The sequence below is a fragment of the Peromyscus californicus genome, unplaced genomic scaffold, assembly GCF_007827085.1.
Source record: "Peromyscus californicus insignis strain IS unplaced genomic scaffold, ASM782708v3 Scaffold_14__1_contigs__length_90479793_seg_2, whole genome shotgun sequence".
Classification (NCBI taxonomy): Eukaryota; Metazoa; Chordata; class Mammalia; order Rodentia; family Cricetidae; genus Peromyscus; species Peromyscus californicus.
In genome coordinates this window covers 36,008,333-36,032,644 of record NW_026294436.1, presented here as the reverse complement: position 1 = coordinate 36,032,644, position 24,312 = coordinate 36,008,333, and the positions used below count along the sequence as shown (strand labels likewise).

At 39.5% G+C, this 24,312-nt stretch overlaps 1 protein-coding gene across 3 annotated transcripts in view; it reads left to right on the top strand.

Annotated features, from left to right (window-relative positions):
• The window catches only part of Hmcn1 (hemicentin 1), a 442,580-nt gene that overhangs the window by 319,028 nt on the left and 99,240 nt on the right, over positions 1–24,312 (top strand). For all 3 annotated transcript variants that reach the window (XM_052737150.1, XM_052737149.1, XM_052737151.1), the window contains 9 exons: positions 206–397; positions 1,600–1,773; positions 3,369–3,482; positions 8,069–8,214; positions 11,207–11,357; positions 12,902–13,096; positions 14,729–14,842; positions 18,735–18,922; positions 20,586–20,682. In XM_052737150.1, the coding sequence (XP_052593110.1) occupies positions 206–397; positions 1,600–1,773; positions 3,369–3,482; positions 8,069–8,214; positions 11,207–11,357; positions 12,902–13,096; positions 14,729–14,842; positions 18,735–18,922; positions 20,586–20,682 (1,371 nt within the window). The remainder of the gene's footprint in view (positions 1–205; positions 398–1,599; positions 1,774–3,368; positions 3,483–8,068; positions 8,215–11,206; positions 11,358–12,901; positions 13,097–14,728; positions 14,843–18,734; positions 18,923–20,585; positions 20,683–24,312) is intronic.

Below are 24,312 nucleotides of genomic sequence, written 5' to 3'. Positions count from 1 at the left end.
ATGTCTTTTTCACCATAGTGTAATCACTGCTACTTTAAAATTTCATTTTTGACACTATTTCAGAAAGAGTAGCTATTTCATTGTTTTAAAAGTGGGCTACGGAAAACACAGCAAATATGTGACAATGTCTTCTTTGGGTGTTGGCCATTTATAGATATGTGATATTGAGCTGCCCTAAAAAAAAAAAATGGCTTTTCCTTAACAGGGAACCCTGTGCCGCAGATCACATGGCACAAAGATGGACAGCTTCTCCAAGAAGATGAAGTCCACCACATGATGTCCGATGGCCGTTTTCTCCAGATCACCAACGCTCAAGTGTCACACACAGGACGGTACACATGTTTGGCCTCTAATACAGCTGGAGACAAAAGCAAAAGTTTCAGTCTCAATGTGTTTGGTAGGTGTGAACTTCATTTCAAACCTTGAAAAATCAGCATTCTCTCTCTCTCTCTCTCTCTCTCTCTCTCTCTCTCTCTCTCTCTCTCTCGATATATCTATCTATCTAGATAGATAGATAGATAGATAGATAGATAGATAGATAGATAGACAGATAGATAGATAGATATCACAGGATTTCATTATGTGAAGGATACCAGCACTCGTGTTTGAAGGCTGTTTTTATTTCATTCTTTCATTGCTATGGAATACACTATGTTTGGGCATAGTGTTTTGTGCAAGGAACAAGGATCAAGTTAGACATTAAATATTCAATGGTGAAGGAGAAAGTTGTCAGCAGAACAAGGAGAAGCAGAGAAACAGTGAGTCTCAGCCTGAGATCCCCGACCTTTCTCCCTGAGCTTCTGCCTCTATTGGAGGTTGTGCCCTGGGTGTGATTAAACATCTGTATGTATTGATGCATCAACATTAGTCCTACAGCATCCAAGTTAAGTTTATGTCTCAAGCATGTCATTGAAATGGATTCTAAGTTTCTACTCCATTTTTCAAATCTAACATGCACCACCTAAATGTATTACATTTGATGACTGATACTTAATAACTCACACTCAACTCAACTGATCTGTGTGTGAATATACAAATATTCAGATTTTTTTCAATTATTTTTGTAGTTATTCCTACATAATTTGGAGAGTGCATAAATATTCTCACATATGCAAATACTCTCATACTCCCACATAAAATAGGAGCCTCAAAGAGAGGTCACCGTCTAAATGGATCACATGTATATATGCATATATGCAAAAAAGGTCCACCAGAATACCAGTTGATGTGAAGGCCATCAAGTAAATAGCATCAAGTAGTAGCATCTATAAAGAGTAGGTCATGTACAAGACTATCTCTACAGACAGAACTGACATAGTTTTATACAGGAGGATACATATGAATCAAAATCAAGCCTGGAAGACTTGTGTTCCACTTACCACAGTATATTAGCATCTCTAATATATAGCATTGTATATCTCACCTTCCTCCCTTACTCTGTGACATTTTTCACTGACGTTTATATTGAATAGTAATGATTAATTATTTTGTAACTCTTAAAAACTGGGATTGCATGGATAAGCACAGTGGCAATTCAGAAGCACATACCTAGAGAAATTTCTAGGAATGTTTCTTTAATAAAATTTTCAATCTTCTCAGTATCTCCAACAATTGCTGGTGTAGACAGCGATGGCAGTCCTGAAGATGTCATTGTCATCCTTAACAGCCCCACTTCTCTGGTCTGTGAGGCATATTCCTATCCCCCGGCTACCATCACCTGGTTCAAGGATGGAGCACCTTTAGAATCCAACCGGAATATCCGAATTCTTCCTGGTATGGAAATTTATTTTGAGAGAATTCAGCCTTGAAAGAGTTAATATGTAGACTGGGTTTATTCCTCTTTAATACTTGCCAGTATGTGTGGAAAGAGAAAGAACTAAAAACTATAATTATTGTCTTTAAGACATTTAACCTTATGTAGAAGAGAGATAACAGCAAAAACTTATTATCACCATGAAGTTGAAAATAACCATGCATTATGAATGGACGGGGGGGGGGGGGGGGGGGGGGAGTATGAAAAATGGGGTAGTGACAAGGTTTATAAAAATTCAGAAGACAAAGTGGTCATTGTGGACTTAAATGGTCAGAAATATCTTCACTGCCTTACCAGAATATGGGCCTGTTTTTTTTTTTTTTGTTTTTTTTTTTTTAAGTACTAGAATTTAGATGGTTGGTGATAAGTTGGGAGAAGCTCCAGATCCATTAAGATGACTAGTGGACAAAAGGCAGCAAGTGGGAATAGCATGGCCAGGTGTAGTCACCACTTATGGGGAAGCATTGTGAAGGAACCTGAAGACAGTCAGGGCGGAAAGCTGAGCACTATTTGAACCACTGGATTAGTTTAACTTCATACACTGAAGAGTTGAGAACTAATGACGGTTTTTTAAAGATATATTTTATATTTATTTACGCATATGTGTCTTGAAGGGCATGCATGTGCATGTGTGGGGGTACCTGAAGAATCTCCGAGAGGTCATTGGATCCCCTAGAGCTAAAGTTCTAGGCAGTTGTGAGCCATCCAACATGGGGTTTGGGAATTGAGCTCAGGTACTTTGGAATAACAGCAAGTACTATTAACCACTAAGCCATCCCTCCAGCCCCTATTGACAGTTTTTAGAGAGAAAGGTACCATAATCAAAACTGTGTTTTAGCAAAATGAACCTCTGATAGGCCAGGTCAATTAGAGGAACACAATGGCAAAGCCGGGGACCTTCTTATGAAAGAATGAGAATGTGGAACCTTCCTTTTCCATGCTAACAATTGCCAATTGCTCCATGGCTAGGGGGCGGGACTGAGTGCCAGCTAGCCCTCTCTGCTGAAACTTGTTCCGATTTGGGCTTGCACAGATTCTGTCCCTAGTGAGTCAACCTCAGTCCAGTTGAAAGACCACACACCTAAAACTATTTTAGTTAGCACAAATTTGTCTTGAGATTTTCTTTTTTTTTTCAAGGAGACAAAATTGGGTGGACAAGTAAGGTATGTGGATCAGAGAATGTGTGGAGGAGTTGAATATGATCAGACATTGTACAAAACTGGAGTTGAAAATAAAATATTTTTATGTAGGCCCCGTGTGTATTGTGGCTTATTTTACATCAAATTTCTACCACTAAATTGACATTCCTAAGAAGCAATGTTTAGCCAGGTGGTGTTGGTACACATCTCTAATTCCAGCACTCGGAAGGCAGAGGCAGGTGGATCTTTGAGTTCAAGGCCAGCCTGGTCTACAGAGAAAGTTCCAGGACAGCCTGAACTACACAGAGAAGGAGAAGAGAAAAGAGAAAAAGAAAGAATCAATATTCTCGATAAAACAAAGTCCCAGCAGCTTGTACCTTGCCCACTTCTTTCTTTCGTGTTCCTTGACGTTTTAGGAGGCCGCACTCTGCAGATCCTGAACGCACAGGAAGACAGTGCTGGAAAGTACTCATGTGTGGCCACTAATGAGGCTGGGGAAATGATAAAGCACTATGAAGTGAAAGTCTACAGTAAGTTCCAAAAGAACACTTTATCTCATCTCTGCCTGAAGATTTCTGGCTCTTTCTTTATTTTTATTTAAAAAAAATTATTCATTTACATACCAACCACAGATCCCCTTCTTATCCCTCCTCCTGCTCCCCACCAGCCACCTTCCTCCCCCCCGGCTCACCCCCCCATCCCTACCTCCGAAAGGGTAAGTGTTCTCATGGGGGTGTACAGCAAAGCTGGGAACATTCAGTTGAGGCAGAACCAAGCCCCTCCCCCCTGCATCCGTGGTGAGTAAGGTGTTCAACCATAGGTAATGGGCTCCAAAAGGCCAGCTCACGCACCAGGGATAGATCCTGATCACACTGCCAGGGAATACTCAAACACACCCAGCTACACAGCTGTCTCCTGTATGCAGGGGTCTAGTCTGGTCCCATGCAGGTTCCACAGCTGTCAACCTAAAGTTCATGAGTTCCTATGAGCTTGGTTCAGTTGTGTCTGTAGATTTCCCCATCATGATCTTAAACTCTCTTGCTCATATAATCCTTCTTCCCTCTCTTTGACTGGGCCCCCAGAGCTCCACCTGGTGCTTGGTTGTAGGTCCCTGCATCTGTTTCAATCAGTTACTGGATGAAGGCTCTATGATGACAGTTAGGGTATTCACCAATCTGATTACCAGGGTAGGCCAGTTCAGGCACCCTCTCCACTACTGCTAGTAGTCTAATCTGAGGTCATCCTTGCAGATTCCTGGGAATTTCCCTGGCACCAGGTTTCTCCCTTACCTCATAATGTCTCCCCCTATCAAGATATCTCTTTCATTGCTCTCCCACTCCGTCCCTCCCCCAGCTCAACCATCTCATTCCCTCATGTTCTCATCCCCCCTCCCCTTCCCTCTATTGTCCCCCCCATCCCCAGTTTACTCATGGAGATCTCTGTTTCCTCTTCCCAAGGTGATTCATGTGTCCCTCTTAGGGTCCTCCTTGTTTCCCAGCTTCTCTGGAGCTGTGGGTTGTAGTCTGGTTATCCTTTACTTTACATCTAGTATCCACTTATGAGTGAGTACACACCATAATTGTCTTTCTGAGTCTGGGTTATCTCACTCAGGATGATATTTTCTAGTTCCATCCATTTTCCTGTAAATTTCATGATTCATACTCTATTGTGTATGTGTACCACATTTTCTTTATCCATTCTTCAGTTGAGGGGCAGGCATCTACGTTGTTTCCGGGTTCTGGCTATTATGAATAATGCTGCTATGAACATCGTTGAGCAAGTGTCCTTGTGGTATGATTAAGCATCCCTTGGGTATATGCTCAAGAGCCATATCCTTGGGTCTTGAGGGAGATTGATTTCCAATTTTCAGAGAAACCGACATACTGATTTCCAAAGTGGCTGTACAAGTTTGCACTCACACCAAGAGTGGAGGAGTGTTCCCCTTGCTTCACATCCTCTCCAACACACACCGTCATCAGTGTTTTTGATCTTAGCCATTCTGACAGGTGTAAGATGGTATCTCAGAGTCATTTTGACTTGCATTTCCCTGATGACTAAGGATGTTGAGAAATTTCTTAAATGTCTTTTGGCCATTTGGATTCTTTTGTTGAGAATTCTCTGTTTAGATCTGTAGCCCATTTTTTAATTGGGTTGTTTGGTATTTTGATGTCTAGTTTCTTGAGTTCTTTATATATTTTGGAGATCAGCCCTCTGCCAGATGTGGGGTTCGTGAAGATCTTTTCCCATTCTGTAGGCTGTCATTTTGTCTTATTTACCATGTCCTTTGCCTTACAGAATCTTCTCAGTTTCAGGAGGTCCCATTTATTAATTGTTGCTCTCAGTGTCTGTGCTACTAGTGTTATATTTAGGAAGTGGTCTCCTGTGCCAATGCTTTCTAGGCTACCTCCTACTTTCTTCTCTATCAGGTTCATTGTAGCTGGATTTATGTTGAGGTTTTTGATCCACTTGGATTTTAGTTTTGTGCACAGCAACAGATATGGATCTATTTGCAATCTTCTACATGTTGACATCCAGTTATGCCAGCACTATTTGTTGAAGATGCTTTCTTTTTTCCATTGCACAGTTTTGACTTCTTTGTCAAAAATTAGGCATTCATAGGTGTGTGGATTAATGTCAGGATCTTCAGTTTGATTCCATTGGTCCACATGTTGGTTTTTATGACAGTACCAAGCTGTTTTTAATACTATAGCTCTATATAGACCTTGAAGTCAAGGATTGAGATGCCTCCAGAAGTTGCTTTATTGTAAAGGATTGTTTTAGATATCTTAGGTTTTTTGTTTTTCCATATGAAGTTGAATATTGTTCTTTCCAACTCTGTGAAGAATTGTGTTGGGATTTTGATGGGGATTGTGTTGAATCTGTGGATTGCTTTTGGTAAGATTGCCATTTTTATTGTGTTGGTTCTACCTATCCATGAGCATAGGAGATTTGTAGTATGAATTGTTAGAAGGTCTTACTAATAAAAGCAAACTTGGGAGCCAGATATTGGGGTGAACGCTGAAAGATCAGAGAAACAGAACAAGCCACAGCTAACCATACCTCACTAATTCCTCAGGTGATTTTGTTTCCTCACACTGGAAACCTCTGTGTCTTCATCCAAATGAATCTCAGCCGAACTGCTGCTAAAAGACTAAAAGCTTAACAAGACTCTAGTTCCTGGCTCTCACACCTTTTATCCTTTCTGCTTCCTGCCATCACTTCCTGGCATTAAAGGTGTTCATCACTATGCCTGGCCATTTCCAGTGTAGCTTTGAACTCACAGAGATCCAGATGGATCTCTGCCTCTGGAATGCTAGGATTCAATGTGTATGCCACCATTTTCTGGCCTCTATGTCGATCTAGTGGCTGTTCTGTTCTCTGACCCCAGATAAGTTTATTAGGGTGCACAATATATTAGGGGACACAATATCACCACAGAGATCTTTCCATTTTCTGATATCTTCTTCAATTTCTTTCTTCAAGGACTTAAAGTTCTTATCATACAGGTCTTTCACTTGTTTGGTTCAAGTTACACCAAGGTATTTTGTAATGTTTGTGGCTATTGTAAAGGGTGATATTTCTCTGATTTCTTTCTCAGCCCATTTATCATTTGTATATAGGAGGACTAGTGATTTTTTTTAGTTAATCTTGTATCCTGCAACATTACTGAAGATATTTATCAGTTGTAGGAGTTCCCTGGTAGAATTTTGAGAGTCACTTATGTAGACTATCATATTATCTGCAAATAGGGAAAGTCTGACTTCCTCCTTTTCAATTTGTATCCCTTTGATCTCCTTTTGTTGTCTTATTGCTCTAGCTAGAACCTCAAGTACTATGGGGATAGATACGGGGAGAGCAGACAGCCTTGGTTTGTTCCTTATTTTAGTGGAATCACTTTGAGTTTCTCCCCCATTTAATTTAATGTTGGCTGTTGGCTTGCTATAAATTGCCTTTATTATGTTTAGGTATGTTCTTTGTATTCCTGATCTCTCCAAGACCTTTATCATGAAGGGGTGTTGGATTTTGTCAAAGGCTTTTCAGCATCTAATGAGATGATGATGTGTTTTTTTCTTTTAGTTTGTGATTTCTAGCTTCTTCAATCCCATTTTTCATTATTTTTTCCTAATTATTTATACTGATACTCTTACCTATGTAGCTTGCCTCATCAAGGATGGAAGTTGCATTAAGCATCATGTCCATGGCCTCAGTTGCTTAAAGATGTGAAGAACCACTTAAGATGGTTCAGTGACTAACATGTTTGTTACCCAAGCATGAGCACCAGTGTTAAGAAACCCAAAACCCATGTAAATGTCCAATGGGTATGGAGGCCTGCCTGCAGGCCCAGTACTTAAGGGGCAGATAGGAAATGCCCAAAACAAGCTGACGAGCCACTCTAGTCAAAACATTAAGCTCGGGGTTTAACAAGAGACCCTGCATCAATATATAATGTAGGGCACAATTGAAGAAGACACCTGGCATCAACCTTGGGGCTACAAAAGCATACATGTGCCCATGTGCCCCCCCACTCCATTACACATATATATGCAGACAACATTTGTGAAGAGTCCGTTGGATCCACTCATTACCTACCTGATGGAATTTTGTTTACATGCAGGTGCCTACTCCAGAGCTCCAAATGAGATCAAAAGTATTTGGGGGTTACCACAACGTACCCCAGCCTATAAGTAAAAGGCAAAGCTTATACTGTCATTAATAGGGGCCACGTTGTAAGGTCTTTATTCCTATGTTCTTGCTGTTATGTTATAAACAAAGTGTATTTTTCTGCTTGTCATTTTTACTTTGACTTGGTGCAATAATAACCAATACAATATCTTTTATGGGTCAGAGTTGGACTATGTGAGCCTGGATCAGATGAAAATGTGTAACTTCTCTAGAAGTTTTAAAATGTTGAAAAGATGGCGATATTTTTCTCCATATTGTATATCTGAAAACTCCTGTTTCCTGGGGTGCTAACTGAGGTCTTTCATAGAAGGCCTGTGAAGAAATGCCCCTCATCTCCTTGGGGCCTTGTTAATTGTTCCTCATTGTGATTTCTGTGGTAGACTGTGAATTTAAAACAACCAGTGTTTAACCCTTTAATATTTGTTTTGTGCAGTTCCACCCATCATCAAGAAAGGGGACCTTTTGGGGCCAGGCCTTTCCCCTAAAGAAGTGAAGATCAGGGTGAACAACAGCCTGACTTTGGAGTGTGAAGCTTACGCCATTCCTTCTGCCTCGCTCCGCTGGTACAAGGATGGACAGGCCAGTCATAACTTTGTTTTGTCTGTTGATTATATCTTAAAGATTAAAATACCAATTTAAAAAGAAACAAGGCAGGGGTGGTTGAGAGATTGGCCCCACCAACTGTGGTATTAAAAGTAGTCAATCTCATGCTCCTCGAATCTGAAACTGCTTAGAAAATAAATAAAATGAAAAGCATCCATGTTCAATAACTTTAGTATTGTTCCACTACTTAGAGGTAAGCAAGACTGGTTTTGTGTATATTAGCACTTGACTGTGAAAGTCTGGCTACCCTCCCACTGGAGAATTAGAGGAACAGTGTTTTACCCAAATAAATAAATTGTTATAGAGAAGAAGCACATGTATGATTCCAAAATGAGGATTAAATTTATTCGGGACTCTCTCTAAACATCTTTAACTCTTCTACAAAAGATAACATTTTTGATATCCTAAAATACGAGAAAAATTAATGTAGAAAGGCACACTATGATTACCCTAGGGCAGAGAGAAATACAAAATAAAAGATCAACTTGAAAGGGAAGGGGCAGACATGGGAGGGGTTCAAGGGAGGAATGGTAAAAGGAGAAGTGATATAATATACACAATTAACATTTTTTTTAAAAAAACAAGCTTTTACATTTTAAAAAAACAGATCCTTCTGTTTATGATGTAAGTTTCAGAAGATATCCCCTATTCCTCACTCATTTCCTATTCTTTCTCACATGCCGTAAGGACACATGTGCTGATGCTCGGAGGCCAAAAGAGAGTATGTAGTTGCTGTTAACACTACTAAATACAGATGTGAAACAGCTAAGCTGTGCCTTATCCTGTTTTACACATAGTCAACCAAATGGTCAGTTAAATTCCAGTTGTAGAAGTTCAGGTCACAGTATGACTTAAGAGGCAAAAAAGATGTGGCTTCGTGTTTTTCTTCCAATCCCAGATGGATTCTGCTATATCAGCTGTGGGGGATCAGGGGGGTCTTTTCATATAAAATAAGCATGTATCATCTGGAAGCCATTGCAAATGGAAAAATACAGAACTCCCACCATGCTCTGTTGGCTTTTCAGAGTGTAAGCACACAGTGAGATGTACTGTCAATTCGGTAAAGCCTTACTTTCAAACAAATAAGTTCCCTGTCCTTTGAAATTATATCACTAATTTGTTTTTAATTTTCTATAAAGCCTTTTCATCCCTTACATTACTACACATAGAGAGAGCCACAAATGTAAGAACTAAGGAAACACCAGAATTTAAATAGAAACTAGACTGCTTTCAAAACTCATTAAGAGTTGTTAAATTACAGCTTCAAATTCAGTCTCTGAAATTATATTGACTGACAATTCTAACTTTTTAAGGCTTGGGTTGGTTTCCTAAATTATGAATAAGAAGTCATATTTTCAATAAATAGTTTTTCCATATCATTTTTCAGTTATTTCTTCTCTAACCAAAATTTAACGAAGTAGTATTTTTTAAGAAAAACCATCAAAAGATATTGACAATATCAGCTATAATAATTTTGAATATAATCCTTACATTTTATTTATCCATTCCCTGAAATTTTTACTTTGACATAAGAAATTTCAACTGTGGTATGTTTATTTGTGATGTAATATTAATAATGGTTTGTTGCATCCCAAATTATTTGAATCTCAACTGTTTGCTAGGCATTATTTATGGACAACAAACATAGACAAGAAAGAAACAGGCCAAAATCTTTGCCCATATAAATTTTCAGAGACAAGCAAACAAACAAAAATCCTAAAAGGACTAAGTCATTAAAGCAGAATGTGACAGATGGGATAGAAAAGTTAGTCAGAGAGCACACACACACTCAACTCAGCTCACAGTTGCCTATAACTCCAGCTCCAGCTTATGGTCTCTTCTAGCCTCTACATACACCTGCACTCATGTACACACACACACACACATACACACACACACACACACACACACACACACACACACACTTACATGACAAGAGACACATGTGTTTGTCTGCCTTTGAGAATAGAGGAATAAGAACTGTAGTGTCTCAAATAACAAAAGGGGAAAAGCTATTTCAAGATGAAGACAAGTTACACTATGTCAAATACCACCAAGAAGAGAAAACAAAGACAGTAGTGAATGGTAAGTATAGCCACATGGATGTCATGGGTGACCTCGACTGTCTTTCTCATCAAGTAGAAAAGACAAAGGTTTGATTGGATCAGATTCAAGGAAAGATAAGAGGACAAAATTAGACACAATGCACATAGAAAACATTTTTAAATGGTTGGCTGTAAATCACCTTAGAAAATGTGGAGGTAGGCCGCAAGAACCACTCTCATAAGGCTGAAGCTGTCTAGTGGGAAGAAATGAATAGATGCTGGTGTAGTTAAGAGAGGAAGTCAAGAAGCTGAGAGAACATGGCTTTGCTTGACAGTAGGCACCAAAATCACTAAGAATAATGAAGGACATATCATTAGAAGGAATGCCAGTGAGTCAGGAATAAAATCTTCAAATAATGGAGACCTGTAATGCCCATTTTAACAAAGTATCATAACATAACAAGCCCTAGATTGTGTATGAAATTAAGGATGTTTCTGAATGAATAACAATAATTTTGGATCAAATCAGATTGTAATAATGTCCTCAACTTTTAAAGTTTTCTTTATTACAGTTTTCTATGAAACTATCAACAAGACACACTTTTTAAATGCTTAATATTAGCTGGAGGCCCTTTTGCTTCCACAGATAGATGGACATTGTACTAAGACCATGTTCCTGTCATAAAGAACATATGAATGTGTCTCCTGCAATTGCCTGGAAAATGTGAACCTTATCAGCTATCATTCGAAAGAGATAAAATTTGTATTACTTAGAAAACAGTTTGATCAAATTAAATTAATTACTGCTATCTTGGCTATTTTACATATTTCCATTTATTAAAGAACAATAATGCCCATCGTTTGCAGGGTATCTTAGCTTTATTAGCATACTCCATGCTGACATTATTATAATTGAATCACAGCCCCTTAAGTCTGATGATCATGTCACCATCGCTGCAAATGGACACACTCTCCAAATCAAGGAAGCTCAAATATCAGACACTGGACGATACACTTGTGTTGCATCTAACCTTGCAGGCGAAGATGAGTTGGATTTTGATGTGAATATCCAAGGTAATACTACTATGCTTATTGTAGAATGATTTTCATGTTCTATTAATGTGATGGAAATGAGATTTGACTTGGTTTACTTTGAAGTCTTTTCTTCTCATAATAATATGGCTTTATCATGAAATTTTAAGCAAGAAATTATAGAAGAGAACAATTCCATAATCCTGTTTTAGATTTTATTTTTATTTTATGTATATGAGTGTTTGCCTGCATGGTATGTATGCACACCACATGTATTCCTTGTGTCCGTGGAAGAGGGTGTTGGATCTCATAGAACTGGAATCACAGATGATTGTGAGCCATCATATAGGTTCTAGGAACTGAGCCTTGGTCCTCTACAAGGGCAACAAGTACTCTTAACCACTGAGCCATCTCTCCAACCCCTATCATTCTTAGTTTATGTATTTCCTTCTGGTATTTTAAGGAACTGTTTCATTTCCAAAATTCAATGACAGACAATAGCCTTCTCTTACATTAGCATTGCCCTAACATTATATCATGAAGGTTATGTATTATATAACATTACTGCATGAAATACAATAAAAGCAGTAATAATGGAAGTCAGAGTAGACGCATTTTGAGTTGGATGAGTACACCTATAATCTTTGTGTCTTGGACAAGTTACCAAACTATTTTAAGTCTATAATCATTTGCCTTAAAAATTAATGTCTGATGGAATGCTGAGAATCATGCATGAGGTAAGGCACCCAAAGTGATTAAAAATAATATCTGTTATTGTTGATACCGCTATCCAGCAGAATTATTTTTGCCAGTGCTGAGACTAAATCTAGGACCTTACTCATACTAAGGAAATTCTCTCTGAGCTATACCCCAGCCCTCAACATAACTTTTAAGAACTTTGCCTATTTCATCAGTAATATACTCAAATATTAATATAACCAGCCTCCTACAGTTAAATGTCTCCAGGTTTTCATTATTTATTAATAGCACTATACTTAACACCTGGATACACAAAATTTTCACACTTTAATTTTTCATATGTGTCTAAAACTTGAAAATTCAGGCCAAACTCACACACTCTTGAAATGCCTTTAATGTACAGACAATTTGTTTCTGGTAAAGCTCACACCTGCTATCAGAAAAGAGTGAGAATGCCCTATTTTTAATAGTTTAGTCCTGATTGTTGATCTTATTTAACTTCCTTGGTAAGACAGATCATTGATACTGGCATCAAATGAGTCCATATTTTCTTTTGTGTGTGCCTCAAAATTGGCTTTTCCTGCAGCTGTCACATTTCTTACCACCTTCCTCTTGGGTCCCAATGTCACTCAAGTGACAGGGCCTTCCTAGAGGAACTACTGAAACAAGTGCTGACTCTGAGTACCATAGATTTTATTCTTCCACCCATGGCTACTCTCTGTCTGGCTGCTGTTGGAAAAACATATAAATACTTAAAAAAATATTTTTGGCATTGTCTAATTTATAAAATCCACATATCATTTGTCAAGATGCCGTCAAAAATCTTTGTCTGATGTATTGATAGTGACGATCCCACTGTGAACAGATGTCATGCTTTCCCTCCACAGTGCCTCCAAGTTTTCAGAAACTCTGGGAAATAGGAAACATGCTAGACACCGGCAGGAGTGGTGAAGCCAAAGATGTAATCATCAACAATCCCATTTCTCTGCACTGCGAGACAAACGCTGCTCCTCCCCCAACTCTGACATGGTACAAAGATGGCCGCCCGCTGACGTCCAGTGACAGAGTACTGATTTTGCCAGGTAAACACTGCTACGTAAAAGCAAGAATCTCGGCCAAGTGTGTCTCTTCTCATTTATCGGGCCAGTTCACTATAATTTAACTAATGTTTGGGTTGCTGAATGATGTGTCATTCCTATATAGGAGAGCCTACTGGAGAATTTGAAAATAGAACACTTTAACTCACTTTCCAGATCTGTTCCACAGTTGTTATCAGTTTATACAAAGCTTTGAACTTCCTCACTCCTCTTTTTTCTCTATTGATGCCTTTAGTCAGTTTGGTTTCAATGCAACATTAATATAAATTCTAATGTATGTTTGCAAATAGTTTATATTGATTATATTTTTCATGAGCAATAGTAAAGATTTTTAGTTTCAAATACTTTAATTATTACATGATTTGCTGACAGAAGAGATGCTTAACTTTTGGGGAGTAATATTTTTGAGGTTTCAATATACAAATACCAGGATTTGTTAAAACTCACAAATTGTACCTTTAGGGTCAATTAGGGTCAATGTAGTGCATAATATATGCAAAGCGAACCCATATTAACTGAAAGAGTATCTTTTTAAAATTAAAACAAATGAAAAGGGAAGAAATAGACATGGTAGCTCTATGGAATACATGACCTTAATTGGGTCTAGGTCTAGTATAAATGAATATAATGTCTAGTAAAAATGAATAAATTGAATATTGTGACAATACCTAAAAGAGGCTATAGATTTAGTACAAGTAATGTTTCAAAACTCTAAATTTCCTGGCTTGGGTTGTTGTTTTATAATTTCATGAAGAATTATAATTATCTCTATGAAATTGAGATCTGTGAGTATATAGTTTCAAGAAGTTATCAGGCCTCCAACTTACTGAAATAGCTTAGGAAAATATTCTATCCATATGATACAAGAGATAAATAAAATAATATGTAACATAAATAATTGGTGGACAGAGGTGCAAATTTTTATTGTAACTGTTACAACTAGCCTGTAAATCTTATTAGCAACATTAAAGAAGTTTACAAATACACAGAGCTTTTTTTCCCCTGAGATTGCACAGGAAATCTTGAACAAAACATGTAAGGTAAAGTACTTCTTACTTTTTTTTAATCCCTGGATATATATCTTCAAATGAGTTTTTGTAGGAAACACTGAGAAACATAATTTAAAATATTCAAAAAACTGCAAGAACAAAGCAACATCACACAGTAATGTTCCATCCATCCAGAACATGATGGAGGGTACAGAGTACCCTTCTCTCCTCCAGGAAAATTGACACCCGCTCTCCATTTCTCCAAAAGTCTGACTTGTATTACAGTATTGGATCACTTCTTAGCAATGCAGCTGAATGATTAAAGTAAGTGGGAACATTGACATAAAGAAAGAAAGAAAGAAAGAAAGAAAGAAAGAAAGAAAGAAAGAAAGGAAGGAAGGAAGGAAGGAAGGAAGGAAGGAAGGAAGGAAGGAAGGAAGGAAGGAAGGAAGGAAGGAAGGAAGGAAGGAAGGAAGGAAGAAAGAAAGAAAGAAAGAAAGAAAGAAAGAAAGAAAGAAAGAAAAAGAAAGAAAGAGTCATTTTAGATCTGGGGCAAAAGTGTAACTCTGTTCATGATCTGTGTTTGCTCTGACATTTGGAGAAGTAACACACTAGGCTGTATTTTCAGGAGGGCGAGTGTTGCAGATTCCTCGGGCTAAAGTAGAAGATGCTGGGAGGTACACATGCGTGGCTGTGAATGAGGCTGGGGAAGACTCCCTTCAGTATGACATCCGTGTACTCCGTAAGTTTGTTTTCTCTTATTGATTAAGCACTTTTCACTCCGAATATTTTTCAGTGGCTAATGTTTGCAAGACGTTACCCTAAGCATGTTAGAAATGATAAAGGTAACCAGAAGCTCATACTTCTTAGGACTTAGAGTTTGGTGCGCAAACTGAGAATGCATTAGTACGTCAGTCGGGACTTCTAAGATCTCAAATGACAAAATGGGAAAGAGAGGTGGGGGCAGGGAATGGATTATTGATTCACAAACTTGTAAAGCCCCAGAGTGGAGTAATCTGCAATCAATCATTTCTGACTTTCTTGGCTCAAAAGAGGTCCAGGCTATCCAGATTTTACCTTTCTATTTCTCCTGACCTTTTGTTGTTGTTGTTGTTGTTGTTAATGTCACTCTCAGGTAGGCGGTTCCCTTAGGTAGCAAGGTGGACCTTAGCAGCTCTAGATTGACTTCTTCTAGGTTTCACATTGAATGACAGTTTTCCTGTCTAGTGTTTATAGGTGGAGTCCTAGAATTGACTGTTCCTCAGCCCTGTGTGAATCACATATGCATCTTTGAATTCACCACAGACACCAAGAGTCTGGTGTTCTAGTGATGAGATCTAATTCTTGTGCCTGCTCTGGAGCCAGAATCAGCTCCTTCTGCTATATGGCCATCAAGGGGAAGAAGTACTGTTTCCTTAAGACAAGTCGCATTATTAGAAGCAGGATGTAGGTGCATTGGCAGAGACTAAGCTAGTGAAGCGCCCATGAGGATATTCTGATTTGCTTTCCATTGCTATGATGAAAACCATGACCAAAAGCAACGTGGGGAGGAAAGGGTTTATTAGGCTTACATATCCCAACTCACAGTCTGTTGAGGAAAGCTACGGCAGGCGCTCAAGGCAGGAACCTGGAGGCAGGAACTGAAACAGAGACCTTGCAAGAATGCTGCTTGCTGGATTGTTCCTTGTGGCTTCTCAGCCTGGGTTTCTATGCAACCCAGGACCACCTGCCTCTGGGTGACACCTCCCACAGTCAACTGAGTTTTTCCACATCAATCACTAATCAAGAAAAGTGTTCCCACAGGCTTGCCCACAGTCTAATCTGATGAATTCTCAACTCCTCAATTGAGGATCCCCCTTCCCAGCTATGCCTCAGTTTGTGCAAAGTTGACAAGAACTAGCCAACACACAGTCAAAATGAAAGATTTTTATACAGAAGTGTTGAAATGGTGTGAGGGAATAGACACTCATCTCAGAGCAAAACTGAGACTTTCATGCCAGGTGATTGAATCAGTGATAGCAAGATTATTAAAAGTAGAGATCCTGGGAAAGCAGGTGGGATTTGAAGGAAAGGAAGGAAGGAAGGAAGGAAGGAAGGAAGGGAGGAAGGAAGGAAGGAAGGAAGGAAAGGAGGAAAGAAGGTTGGTATGTTAAATCTATCATGATTCCAGAATGCTCATATAAAATGTTGACCAGGTACTTAGAAATAGGAATTGGCTGGGTGGTGCACACCTTTAATTCCAGCACTCTGGAGGCAGAGGCAGGTGGATCTCTGTGAGTTCCAGGACAGCCTGGTCTACAGAGTGAGTTCCAGGACAGCCAGAGCTACACACAGAGAAACTCTCTTGAAAAAAAAAAAGGAAAGAAAGAGAGAGAGGGAGAGAGAGGGGGAGAGAGAGAGAGAGAGAGAGAGAGAGAGAGAGAGAGAGAGAGAGAAGAAGGAAAGAAGAAAGAAAGAAAGAAAGAAAGAAAGAAAGAAAGAAAGAAAGAAAGAAAGAAAGAAAGAAAGAAAGAAAGAAAGAAAGGAAAAGAAAAGAAATAGGAACTGTTACAAAGGACAAAGAACTAAACCCAGACTATAGACCCCATAGCTGCCCACAGTCAAGTGATATTTAAAGACAAGATTTCCAACAGGAAAAAAATGATATACCTTTTGACCAAAGAATATCATTGGGAAACATTTGTAGGTAAGAAAAGGAAAACATAATAGAAGAGGACAATCAAGTAACGAGGGAAACCCAGTCGACAGTTATGCTCAGATTCTGGCTGTTAGAACAAGTTGTCAACTAGTGAGTTTTCAATGCTGAATGTTAAAATGAGTTTCAGAAAGTAAAAGGCCTTTGGCTTTGAATCTTCAAGTCTGTTGGTAAGGTTCAACAGAACAAGTTAGGTCATGTGATGTGCGTCAAAGCCACAGAACAAGGATAATTTTTGATCATGCATTAGACATAATGAAATAAAACAGAGATAGGATGTAGAATGGAGCTGGCTGGAAAGAATACATTTAAGATAAGAGATTTGAACTTACCCATAGGCCAAGGGCAGGAAAAAAATGAATGTAAAGAGGCTCATTAAAGTTTCAAGAATGTGTGTGGAAAGCAGGGGTGGGGGAATTCACAGTGTGAGCCAAGGGCATGTATTGAAATAATGGAACAAGGAACTGAGATGGCAATAAGCCTTTGGGGGAGATGGAGAGATGTTGGAGTGGGAAGAAAGGGGATATGACAAAACACATATCAAATATATTTAACAAAACTGTGAAGTATGAGTGTAAAGCAAACAGGGGCAGGCTTGGAATGCCAGCCTGTGGCAAAGAGAGAAAGTCAGCAGTGGTGGCTATGGGGATCTGATGATTGTAGTAGGAACCATTTGACTCAGTGATGGCTTTCAGTCGTCACCCTCAGAACTCTGGAGGCAGGAATGTGTATAGATAGATAGATAGATAGATAGATAGATAGATAGATAGATAGATAGATAGATAGATAGTTACATAGATAGATAGATAGATAGATAGATAGATAGATAGATAGATAGATAGATAGATAGATAGATAGGTATGGCCTGTCTGGAAGTTGAAACAGATGTCATAGGTACACACCGTGGGTTCCAGGGAGCAACAGAGCTCCAAGTATCAACACCATAACACATCACTTAAGTGGCCCACTGTGAGGGGTGGGCTGGGCATGAAGAAAGCAGCCCGAGGAGAGGCTGATGGACTGATTATAAAGGGGGAAGGTGGGAGCACTAGACATTTCTATGCAAAGAGCAGTCTGTAAAAGTCCAAAAAAGAGGTAGAAGACAGAAAGCATTAAACCTAAAATCATATTTATTTGACAGTTATCAGTTGACTGCTCAGTGTATGGCAGGTCCTGTGCTGGGCACTGAGGATCCAGCATAGAAGGCAGCGACGATCAGTGAAATGGTGTAACTTTAAATGTGAATTATGCAAAATAACGTTGAAGTTCTGCCATGTACTTTGCAGTACTGATTATTTTCTTTAGAGAATTTCAACCTAATTGTTGGAGAACCAAATACCATAGGCTGCATCTACATTAAACATGCACTGGTTGTTGAAAACCTGGTGTGTTTTAACAGAGTGCAACAAAAATTAATCAAGCTTGACAGTGATTGCTTACTTTGAAAATAAATATCTGGTTTTATGAATGTTGCCAACACAATCTCCTAATTTACTGAACCTTTCCAGATTCTATTCTACAGACAATGTGTGATTTTTCATAAGTGAAATGAATATAAATTGTAGGGCGCTGTTTTAAATGTGTTGGGGAATATAGTGTAGAACTTCTCGGACTTTAATGTGCTTGAGGAACATCTGGAGAGCTTTTTCAGCCATCCGTTCCTTGGCCATCCCCATAGATGGCTGTGGAGGAGGTGTGGGTGAGGTGCATGAATATGAGTCTAACTAAGCTCGCAGGTGATGCTGATACATGTTCGCCTGATTCTGCCCTGGGAGCTGGGAATAGCCTAGATTATCCTCTTACAAAGACCCTCTTACCAGCACAAATTCACTCTAAAAGATGTAGTCTGTCCAGCTCGTCCTGCTGACAAAGTGGTGTAGCATGCCTTACTAAAGTCAATGTGGCCCATCAGAATCTCCCTGTCACAACCATTTCTTAGTGCCACCAGTTATCAAGGGAGCAAATGGTGATCTCCCAGAAGAAATCACTGTGCTGATTAACAAGAGTGCACGGATGGAATGTTTGTCCAGTGGTAACCCAGCACCGAGGAACTCCTGGCAGAAAGATGGACAACCCTTGTTGGAAGATGAACATCATAAGTTCCTATCTGATGGCAGGATTCTTCAGGTAAAAGGAAAAAAATCTAATGTTAATACAGTGTTTTGGACATTGTGATGGTTGTCCTCTAGATTGGTAAAAATATTAAGTTATGAACAGATTTGTTTATCTATAACTATCAAGATTGATATTTATAATTAACTATCAAAAGCATACAAAATTATTTCCTATTCTTCCCCCACAATTAAAAATGACCACAGTGACATTTTTGTGTAAATTCTTCTAGAATATCTACACACACACACACACACCTAAGTTTAATAACATATTTTTTTATTTAAAGAAAACCCTATTGTTACAATCTTTCCATGTATGTAATGATAACATTCTAAGTAGTAAAAGGCTTCCTGTAGATTAGATCCATCCTGTATTGGCCTAGGCAGTGCAAAGTCATAATGTGAGCCATGTAAATATACTGTACTGCTCTTTGTCAATTGATATGTCCATTTGTCCATTCAAATGTCCTAAAAGAAAGTTGTAGTATGTAGACACATAGTAACTCTTTTGTTAGGATAAAGTGTAATTAAATTACTCGTGAACATAATAAAAAATATTCCCTTGGCTTATAAATCCAAGCATAAAAGTGGATCCAGCGCAGAACATGTGTTCTTTAAAAAAAAAATCAAGCTCACTGTTATAAACAAACTTGAAATTTAGAGCCTTATCTACAGTTGAATATATCTGTTTAATGACCATACAGCCTCTACCAAAATGCCTAAATGTTTTTTATGTCTAGGGCTGTAGATGCATAGATGAGTAGAAGTTTCTTCATAATAAACATTCTGCTCTATATTATTTAACTACACAGGCTACATAAGACAAACCTAATGACTTAGAACACTCAGAATTTTTCTAGCTTTTAAGTCCACTGGTTCTATAGGTGGTAATTCAGATCTCAACTTATTCAAGTGTTGGCAGAGCTGTGAGTTGAATGCCCACTGGGATTATCTGTCTGGCATCGTAGAATACAATGGGAGCTGATTTTTGTCCCTCATAATCACACCCTCCAGCAGGCAAGTCGTGCTTCCTTAGATGGTAGTGGCAAAATTTCCGATAAAGCGAGCAACAGAGCAGACACTTTCGATTAACTGAAGTCAACAGCACCATTGCCTCAAAAATTCTACTAGCCATTCACAAATCCACCTTTCAGGAAGGACTTCAAAGTTATTTTTCAGACTCACAGACAGGGAATTGGGGATAATTTAGGATAAATTGTAGTTTAAATTCAACAGATGTGTCTAAAAATCACCTTTTCTGATTGTAAGTTTTATAAATAGATACATGTGTGCTTGACCTAACTAATTGAAAACAGTACAGGGACAGTCTGCCTGCAGCTTCATGTTTTGCTTTGTTTTTTTGGTTTTTGTTTGTTTGTTTATTTTGTGGTTTTTTGCGGGGGGTCGAGACAAGGTTTCTCTGTGTAGCTTTATGCCTTTCCTGGAACTCACTCTGTAGCCCAGGCTGGCCTCGAACTCACAAAGATCTACCTGCCTCTGCCTCCCAAGTGCTGGGATTAAAGGCGTGCACCACCACCGCCTGGCAGCTTCATGTTTTTATGTGCGTTTATAGCTGGCATTCACTAGAAAGAATACCTCTTGTCTGTTCTCAACGGAAGAATATCACAAGTTCCTTTGTTGACGATTTTAGTTGCCATTTCTTCATTTCCCCTTAGATTCTGAATGCTCAGATAACAGATATCGGGAGGTATGTGTGTGTCACCGAGAACAAAGCTGGGAGTGCCAAAAAATACTTCAACCTCAACATTCAAGGTGAGAGCTCAGCGCCCTGGACATCTGTCAGGCTCTGCATGACAAAGCAGGGAAACGGGGCTTCGGCTTCGACAACCTGTGTTCTGTGTTTAACTTCATCGGTGTGTGAAGCTGCATGCATTCAATCTCCTCTCCATTTCCTCCTACAAAAACCAGAGGAATTACAAAGTACAGATAGTCTAAGCCCATGTGTGTAGCATTTTCATCCCTCTGGAGAAAGCAGTTACCCCAGCAGATGTGAAAGACTACATGTTCTTGTGAAAGTCCAGTCAATTGTGGATCTTGTCTACTCCTGCTCCTGTCTTCAAGTGCAGGGTTACATTGATTACATTCTGCTAGTATGCCGTATGCTCTGTGACTAAGAAAAGACCACCTTGTAGAGTAAAATAATTCCTTTTAAAATGCAAACATATTGTTTTTTATTAAGAAAAAGTGTAAAGGGAATTGGATGTCTCTCACAAAAAGGCAATTTTTATGAGATACAGCTGCTTCCAAAGTATGATATAAGAGTGAAGAAAATTATTATAAGATCCACTTTGCATGAAATTCTAGTTCATTTTAGGATATCTAAAAATTATCAATTTTTTTATCATCTCAAAAACTTGGGGCTGGAAGGATGGCTTGGTGATAAAGAGCATGAACTGCTTTGTAGAGGACCTGAGCTCAATTCTCAGCACCTACATTGGGTGGCCCACAACTGCCTGTAATTCCAACACCAGCTGAATCAGATACCTCTGACCTTCGTAGACACCCACACTCGTGTGGGCCTTCCACATCAAATACACATAATTAAATTTTTAAAAAAAATTGTTTTCAAAAGTTTTCATTTGGCATGATAGCATGCTCTTACTTGGTGTGATGTATATGTCATATTGTATATATGATGTTTGCTATTTGTGTAATAAATCTTTGGAACACTCCTACCTTTATGTTCTTCACACTTATAACACTAACACACTAAAAATACTTTCAGGTATTTAGTGAGCAACTCTCAACTGGGCAAGTTGTTCATTGTTTTTGCAGTGCTAGGAACCAAACCAAGGGCTTTGAGCATGCTAGGCAAGCGCTCTACTTCTGAGCTAGATCCCTGATCTTTTATCTGACCTAAACAGAAACAAGTGTGAATTCACAGGAAGCATAAATTGAACAAATATGACTGCCATAAAAGTACATGTTCTAATCTATATAGTACAATATAGGTTAAAATATATGTTGAGGAGCTGAGGAGATAGCTCAGCCAGTAAAGTCCACATGAGTCCAGTCTCCAGCAACCACATAAACCTCTAATTGTAGCCATGCATATCTGTAGTCCCAGCCCAGGAGAGTGGAGACAGGATGCTGCCTGGGGATAGCTGGCTAGTGGTCTTGCTGAACTGTAAGTTTCAGGTCACTGAGAGGCAAGAAGAAGAAGGAAAGAAGAAGAGGAGGAGGAGAGGAGGAAGAGGAAGCTGAAGAGGAGGAGAGGAAGCAGAAGAGGAGGAGGAGAAGAGGAAGAGGAGGGGGAGGAAGGGAAGAAGGGGATGATGAAGAGGAGAAGAAGCAGGAGGAAGAGGAGGGAGAGGAGGAGGAAGAGAAGAAGGGAAGGAGAGAGGGAGGGAGAAAAGGAGAGAGTGAAGGGATGGAGGAAGGAAGGAAGGGAGGAAGGGAGGAAGGAAGGAAGGAAGGAAGGAAGGGAGGAAGGAAGGAAGGAAGGAAGGAAGGAAGGAAAGAAGATCACTTTACTTTCCCTCACACACACACGTTAATTTTAGCCCATGGCCCCTCACCACTTGCTGTGCAAAAGTCCCAATCTCTAAATAGCAAGTGGCAACCTACGCACTGCTAGATTGGTACCAGGTACCAGTCAAGTGTTTTTTGCCCATTATCTCTAGTAATTATCTCAATGATTCCCAGTCATTTGTTGGCTTTTGATTCCCCTCTCATAGATGAAAATGTAAGGACCACTAAGCTTAAGAAGCATTCTCCACCAACCCTGTTAGTGTAGGTGTGGGTGAGCCAGCCCCAAAGTTATGAGCATGGGAGAGCTCTCCCCTCTTCTCATCTGTCTTGTGGTGGCATGGGTAGGGGAATGATATACTCCTTCCTGCCCATCAATGCCTGAGGCAAGTGGGAGAGCTGGCCCTGTGGTGATAAGAGTGGGAGAGCCAACTCTGTTAGTGCAGATGTGGGTGAGCCAGCCCTGAAGTTATAAGCATGGGAGAGCCGTCCCCATTTCACATCTGGTGGACACAGCTGCCTAGGCCCAGACCCAAGGTTATGACTTGGCCCACCCAGTCTATGATCTGTTGGAGCACATGAAAGGACCTGACCTGAAGACCCAAAGCTGCAGGACTTCCACAACACAGGGTAAAAACAGGGTATCCAGAAGGAGTCCTAGCTGGGGCCCAGACTCAATAGTGTAGTAGAAGCCAGAGACCTCGAACCAGAGCAATGACTCTTTGCAGTGAACACCTGTAAAGACATATGGACAAGGGGGTTTACAGCACGACTCACTGTGTCACACTGCAGCTTCCATGATGAGGTTTTTAATTTGTTCCTTTTTTATTATATTTTTTTCCTTTTTTCTCTTAAATTTTGTTTTATTGGGGGAGGTACAGGGGCAGAGGGTAGATGTGAAGGGACGGGAAGTGAATAGGCTCAAGATACATGATGTAAACGACACATAGAATTATTAATTTTTTTTAAAAAAAGAAAGAAACATGCTCCAAGTTACATCATTCACAAACATATGCATAGCCAGCATTCTACACAGGCAGGTTGATTCAAGACATTAAATAATTCATATCTACACTGTATCTACACCAAAGTCACTTCCCATGGCTGGAGGAAACCTTGGAGTCAGGAATATTGGTGGAGTGAGACATTCATAGTCCCGCCATGAGCTAGGCCTTCTCTACTATGTAGGCCACTCTTGTCTTATTACCCCATGGCCAGTCTCTCCTACCCTTACCTTCCCCTCAAATGTCAAGTGAGTCTTGCCATAGTCTGCTCTGTGCGGCTTTAACCACAGAAATGAGTTTTCTTACAGTCCTGAGAGCTAGGCAGTTTAAGAAAGATTCTAGAAGTGCTTCTTTTCTGAGGAGGTCATGTGTAGATTGCAGGGTTGTTCTCACATGCCCTCACTTGGTCTTTCTTGTGAACATGCTTGTAGGGAGAGTTTGTTTGCAAATCCTCTGAGGTCTCTTCATTTTACTTATTATTTTAATTAAATGTAATTACATCATACCTCCCTTTCTCCTCCCTCCTTCCCCTCCCATTCCCCCCACTCTCACCCAAATTCATGCCCTCATCTTCTTGAAGCGTTGTTATTACATAGCCACATCCATATAAATGAGTAAATATATGAAAGCAACCTTTGGGGTCCATTTGGTGTTCCCTGCATGTATATGTTCCTAGGGCTGACCACTTTGTAGTGGATAACTAATCTGGGTATCCACTCTCTCATCAGTTCTTTATTGCTTGTAGCTCTTCATTTAAGTGTGGGGTTCCATGAGATTTCCCCATATATGTTAAGATGTCAACTGTTGTTAGAATTATTCACAACTTGTTAGGTAGCCGTCTGGTTGCTATTTCATGACTGTAGCTCTCCTGTTATAGCTAGAAGGTGCAATCTCACAGTGTTCTGGATCC